Genomic DNA, 7,226 nt, shown 5'->3' with positions numbered 1-7,226 from the left:
TTTTCCGTAATATTCAACTAAAATTACTTTAATACCAATCAACTAAAGCTTATATGCTTAGATGCTTTAAAATAACAATCATCCATCCAAATAACACACAAACAAACATTAAAAAATCATAAAATTCTTTAAGAAGATCAACCTTAACATCATTTATTTCCATAACATATCAAATTTAATATGACTTTTTTATCCAGCAAATGTTGTGGGAGGACATTCTCGAGACACTCGTGCTACTTCCTTACCTAAAAATATAAAAAGTGCTTTGCTCATGTGATTTGCTCAAAATTTGATTTATCATCAGTTTTATTTGCAAAACAACGCAATAAAATGTGGGTTGAAAATATTTGACAAATTGAATGAAATCGAGAGACACACAATCTCAGGTACGATGACATGATTCTGTTCTCAATAAATTTTATTATGTCAAAATTTGATGAAATTTGTTAAGCTTATTATTGACTGTAAACATTTAAAATGCTCAACTTAAAACCCGAAATATTAATTTTAAAATTGGTCCATAATTAGTCAGCAATTTCATTACTCAAAGCTACATATCGATAGGCTTTAACTAAACACATTAATGATATTTGATACAACAATATTTGAAGCTTTGTATGGTCAATAGTGAGAATATCAATATTTAATTATCAATAATATTGACAAACCTTTTCTGAGTCAAAGTGTAATGAATACAAATAAGGTTAGATAGGGTTAGATACAAATACCGGTATTAAAGATTTTTGAATACCGGTATTCTCGGTATGGAAAAATGTAGGGAAAATTTTAATATTTTTAGTCAATTTCAGGTAAATTTTGAAAATTTTTCTATTAAATGAAACGTTGAGTATTTGGAGTCCATAAAAAATCGTCAAAAAAAATTATTTACACTCATTTATTGTCAAATTACGTGTTAAACTTAACATATGAATTTTATATTGAACCATTATTTGGAAAATTGTTTTAACTGATTTTAGTTTTCATTATTACAAAATGATGCGTAATATTATTTCTGAGTGTTATTTCTGAAAAGTTAAAACTAGTCATTGAGTGCACATTAACTTGCTATTATTTAGTTATTACGAATTTTTGTTTGCTTAGGGTTAGTTAATTTTTTTGCAATTATATAAACCCATTCATATGAACATGTGAAAAATAGGTCCAATAATATCAAAAAGTTTTAAACTTTCATATGGAAAACTTTAAATTTTTTCTAAAAAGGAAACAATTTTTTAAGGTTTTTTACATACTTAAAATGATATTTTGAAACGGTTTGAAGATTTATTAAAGATTTTAATAAACGGAAAAATGTCAGAAAAGCAAAATTCCACCAATTTCGTGACCTAAGACAGCAATTTGGTCTGAAATTTGAATACCGGTATGATACCGGTAAACCGGTATTGAGATTTTTCAATACCGAAATACCGGTATTGAAAATTTGGTTCGGTATTGAAATCCCCACAGGCTGTGGCTGTAATGAAACAAAATGACTAATAAATTTATGATTAATTAAAGATTTGATTTAGAAATTTCTTCTTATAAATTCTATTTTTTTTTTTGAATTTTTCCGATTTTTAAATGACATTCCAATTTCTGGAGAGCGGCGGATTGCTCATTAAACTAATTTATTCAGATTGTACCCTTCTGGGTTCTATGATGCCTCTCTAGACAGCTCATCAGGCCAATTCAAATCGGGATAATAACCTTTTCACAATCATTTTGACTATCGCTTCGTATACTAATTCTAGCTAGAGGTGTATATTGAAGCCAGTCATATTTCGTAGGCGTCAATTGGCTTATAAACAGCTTTGGCAAAGTTATGCGTGCAAGTCAATATCTAGTCTTCATAACGTGTCTTTATGCGGCATGGTAATTGTATCCTAGTGTAATTTTGTGAGTATTGTTTGAATCCTTATCGTATTGACGGTATTCTACACATGCAATATTTGGTTGTGGGTATGAGGTATGTGGATATGAGGTTACTGATTCTCGTTCAATTGCCTTAACTCAGCGCCAGGGACTTTCGAATGTTCAGCTTTAATGAATTTTGAGTACGAATCCGTGACCGAGTCCGAGACTACAAGGGGATTCTTCGAAGGTTGAAGAGTCTTGCTCACGGTCTTGAGAACCCTTAAATAACACTTTTAGAATCTCCTTCATATGACACAATAACCAATATTCCACTTAATACCGACAACGAATACGAAATGGCATAATGAGGCAAATATCTCAAGTGACACAAATTAAGAAGGCTCCGTAAATTTAACACCAAATCGAGACATCTGCGTTTAACGTCCATCCGGAGACTCAACAGTTCCGTAGCGTAGCCTTCTTTCTTTTGGTCGCTCGGGGATCCATATGGAGTTCATACGACTTCCACAAAGACATTGAACTCCATGTGGAAATTGACCCTTGCACCGTACTGGCTAGTCACTATTAAATTACGGCGCACCTGTTGAAATTCAACTCCACCAAAAAACGACCTTTAAAGCCATGAAAAACCAAATTACTCACAAAAAGAAAATATTTAGCCATGACTTCATCTACAAATTTTTTAAAGCCATAAAAAACTTTTAGACACTCACAAAAAGTAAAACTCAACTGAATAGCAAAAAAAATCAATTCTAATTTATGCCTTGATTCATCGATTCCTCTCTCTTTTTCAATTCACAATAAGTTATTGAACCTCTGTGCCATATATTCCGTATCAAGGATGGATTATTCGAAAACGTGATTTTCATTTTATTTTAAGGGAAAAGAAACATTTTTTTTGTCGATATTCTGCTGGTTTGTCGATAATAGTAGCCTGTGGGTCGCAAGATAGAAATGAGTTTGGGATGCTCACACAATAGACTTGTAATTTAACAGAAACAGAATATCACAAAGATTATATTTCCGTGTCATGAGGCAGATGAGAGAGAAAGGAAGCTAAAATTGCTTCGTGCAATGAAAACTGGATGAAAATGAATTGAAAATGATAAACAAGAAGAAAAAGGAGTGGATGCTTCAATGAGCGATAAAAGAATCATTGAGAATTGAGTGTATCGTGTCTTTCATATCAACATCAATGTTGAGTAAGACAGAGAAGTATGAAGACTTTGTAGTGCCTTCTTTTATCACATATCATATCGTTGTGTGCGATAAAAAAAAATATAATGGAAAATGCGGAAGCAAGGACATTTTGATTGGAGAGTCAGGATGAGATACTCGAGATTTTTATTATTTTATCTATTTTTAATTAATTATAGTTAAATTGACAGTTCCTTAAGCTCATTGGATCATTTTTAACAATTTTCAAAGAAGAAAGGCGTAGAAAAGATGAACTATCGGACTCCAGCAGTGTGGTTCTGACCCGGAAACTAATTTGATGGAATTCGGCCTCAAGCTAGACTCACGATAACTTAGGCTGAATATTTCACTTTTTTCTATGCCGTGCTCATTTGCTAGTGAGATGAAATAGATCGACAATTCCCTGTCGTGTAGTCTTTTTATCCCAGAAAAACGTAGGAGTGAGATGCTGTCGATAGAAGTAGCAATGTATTTGTTATTAGTAATTATCAAATGGTTGCCAGCAACAGAGCCAGTTTCAGACGCAAACTAAGGGTAACCATGGATCACAATTGATCTGTATGGCCAACGATGCAAGTAAGTATTGGGAAGATGGGCATTGGGTGCCTCTTTTCTTTGTGATTTAATACTAATAAACTGAATAGAGCTTGGAGTTGACTCAAGTTCTGCATACAAGACTCGAAACAACTGCGAGTTCTGATCTCTTTCAATTTGAGGTAGTCATAGCAATCCAGCACACAGTTTAAAGTAAAGTATAGTAGATTATGCCATAAATGTCAATATAGTTGAGTGACCATAGTCGGGTTAGAGACTGCCAAGCACAACCTTTATACAAATTCAAACAATTCCTTAATAATCTTCATAGCTCGAATGCGACTCCGAATCGTGTGTGTCTGGTCGACTCAAGTCGCCTATTCCATACAAAATCCGAGTCGATTTTGAGCTCTAAAAATCATTGAGCAATGATCCCTCAACATCGTCCCATCCTCAACCACAAAAAAATAAGAACCCATCATTTTTAGATGCTGAAATATGAACGATATCAAGTTACAAAATCAAATTTTGTGTTGAAAATTTCTTCATTCTTTTTTTTCTTGAGTAAATTAAATTTCATGTAAAATTTAATAGACCCTTTATTGGATAGACAAAAGCGTCGCTCATCCGTAAAATTCAATAACTAAATTATTTCTGTAGCTACTTTTAAATTGACCTCTTTTCATCATGTCTATTTTTAGATTCACCTAGATTCCGTGCGAAAAATCACCTACATACACACATTTTGTACATAAATCAACCGCAAAAAACAGAGAGTCTTCCTCATAGTTTATTCATCTACACTTTACCTATGTGACTTTCAGATGAGATTTATCTATTGTTCTGAGATAAGCATATATCAAAGTCAGACAGTTAACGAGACATACTCAATCATTTGTAAATATTAATGTCGTTACATTAATAATCTCATATCATGTCAATTGATTAGATAGACAAAGAAGAAACACAAAAAAGTTAGTGACTATAATGTTTTTTGATTGTGTGAACGGACGCAGGCAAGAAGTAAATGAAACAAAAATAATAAATTTCAAGGCCAGATTTGTTTATTGAGTTTGTTCGTTGTGTGTTATTGTTCGTGACACTTAACGAATTAATTTTTAATTCGTCAATATATATTCACTAAATGTTTTGTTGATAATCCATTTATGACTATTGGTCTTGCTATTGATGACTAAGGTTGATCATTAATTTCAACTGATTTGTGGGTTATGGTCGCCGTTTCTATTGATTTTAGATTTAAAGCTATAGCTTTTGAATAACAATTGATCTGTATGTCAAGCAATGTAAGTAAGTAAGTAACTAAGTTGAGCTCTAGGCTGGAAAGAGAGGGTAATTTTGAGTATTTGTCTTGAAAATTCAATGCAAATTCGAAGCTCTTCTTCACATCAAAGAGGTTTGAATCCAAAAAACCACCATGGGTACGCTCCTACCTTATGATAACACTAGATGGTAACTTAGGCACTGAAGGTTGACTTTAAACTTAGGATATAAATAGGCCTCTTGTCTAAGGTTCAATCAGAAATACGTAGAAAAAATAAGGAGCAAAAGTACGTTTCACCTAGTCATTAACTGGATATTAACTTACCTTTAACTAGTTATAACGTATTTTTGTCCATTCGGAGTATGGCCAAGAAAGTGGCTGTCTTTATGGTATGATAAATTTTATGCTTTAGAGCAAGTGTTCCCTTTCATGCTCAAGAATAGTATAAATGCTGAGAAATCAATACCTTGAGTTGCTTTCTTTATAAAAGCTGATTTCGGAAATGGTCGGTTCTAAGCGTTACCATACCTAGTCATATTGTGAGGTTGAATCCTTCAAATAAGGTGCGTTGGATGGTTTTTGCTCTATCTTTAAATGCCTTATTCCCAAAACACATAGCTCGTTCACTAACGATATATTTAGCAATATTAGGGAATACTTAATATACCGAGAAGGTATATACTTGACATTTGGTCAGCTTCGAATTAAGACTTCGGCTACCCCAATTCTTCGTCTTGCCCAATCAGCCGAGCAATCATTAAAGATATTAAAAATTGAACTTAAGTTTCACTTCCTTGTGCAAAATTGGCTATAAGTTTCCTGTTCCTCATTTTAAGAAATTTCTTTCAGTGTATTTCACCAAAAATTAGACAGTGTGTGCTATACATTGTCTGATAAGTGTCTCCGCATACAGTGATAACAAGTAATTGAAATAATCAACTCTTTAAAATTACTTGAAAATATCAAAAAATTCATCGCATGAAGCTCAAGTTTACTTGTTTCATAATCTCAATAAAAAAATAAATTTTATCATTTTAAAATTTTTATAGTGCAAATTTAATCCAGTGCCAGTAAAACAAGCATAACGAAAAAAAAATTATTCAGTTTCTGTTCAATCGTGAGGAACAAGGAAAATAAATAAATAAGTTCCAATGTCAACAGAATTTGTAGTATATCCACGTCGCGATGGAGTTCCATATCCACAAATTTACAGTCGATTCAAAGTAAAATCGCAAGACGACAGCAACGTTGAGGATGAATTTTATATTCAGGACTTGACTGAAAATTATTTCGACATTGCTGTCGATTTTATTGTTGAGAATCATGCACGCGGTGCAGTTTTTCATCGTGCAGCAGGTACCATTGAAACTGAAGCTGGTATTGAAATAATTAGAAAATATTATCGTGCTGCATTTGAGCAACGAGTTTCATTAATTTGCATCGACGCAAAGACAAATAACATCGCTGGACTAAATGCTCTATACCTAGCAACAAAGTTTGATCCACCAAAACCAAAAACTGACGATCCAAATTTCCAAAACCTCAACAAAATATTGAAATTGATTGAGGATAGCTTCAATGTTTATGAACATTATGGTGTCGATCGTGTCATGTTTGCAGCTGGTTTATGTGTTGACAAAACGTATCGTGGAAGAGGAATCGCAACGGAAATATTGAAGGCACGTGCACATATATTGAAAGCAATTGGCGTTGAGGTGACATCGTCAATTTTCTCAACTGTTGGTGCACAAAAAGCAGCAAAAGCTGCTGGATATGATGAAAATTTTTCAATATCATATGAGGATATGGATGAGAAATTGCCATCTCTAAACTTTTCACATGTATATGGATACACTTGTAAAGTTTTGTCATTAAAAGTCAAATAAATGGATATGCTGTCATAAATGTATGTACGATTTACATCCATGCTTGTTCATTTTTTATTTCATTTTCAGTTCCTATAACTATAAACTTTTTCAATATCAATTTGTATTGTGGGTACCATTAAATGTATGAGATATGAATTGTTGCATGCATGCATTGTGCAAGTTTAGATGTTTAACTTCCTTTCTTTTTTTTTTGCTTTTTTTTGGTGTTTTAATAATATGAAAATTGTTTCTAAATTGTGCTTTTTATTACAGAAATTGAGTTTTAATTTTCTTTAAACTTTTACAATTATGAATTTTATTGTAGACCAATTATGGGTTTTTATGGATGCTTACAGTTAAATTGGAATATTACAGTCAATTGCTTTGAAATTCATGACTTAATTTTGAGTCAATGATTTGAAATTATATTTTTGAATTGAGTCAACGCTTCAGAATTGAATTTTCAGATTTGA

At 32.4% G+C, this 7,226-nt stretch overlaps 1 protein-coding gene across 1 annotated transcript; it reads left to right on the top strand.

Moving 5' to 3' along the window:
* Nucleotides 1-5,833: 5,833 nt before the first annotated feature.
* Nucleotides 5,834-6,805, top strand: LOC139100923 (uncharacterized). Its single transcript, XM_070653703.1, has one exon. The coding sequence runs from the start codon at nt 6,037-6,039 to the stop codon at nt 6,769-6,771; it is 735 nt and encodes a 244-aa protein (XP_070509804.1). The 5' UTR covers nt 5,834-6,036; the 3' UTR covers nt 6,772-6,805.
* The last annotated feature ends 421 nt before the right edge of the window (nt 6,806-7,226 follow it).

Source organism: Chironomus tepperi, unplaced genomic scaffold (genome assembly GCF_022539635.2).
Source record: "Chironomus tepperi strain 1889 unplaced genomic scaffold, CSIRO-AGI_Ctep_v1 contig_73, whole genome shotgun sequence".
Taxonomy (NCBI): Eukaryota; Metazoa; Arthropoda; class Insecta; order Diptera; family Chironomidae; genus Chironomus; species Chironomus tepperi.
This window is presented reverse-complemented; position numbering and strand designations above follow the sequence as displayed.

Excerpts from the sequence above, each read along its gene's own strand:
- LOC139100923 (XM_070653703.1), top strand. The coding sequence starts at position 6,037 with ATGTCAACAGAATTTGTAGTATATCCACGTCGCGATGGAGTTCCATAT.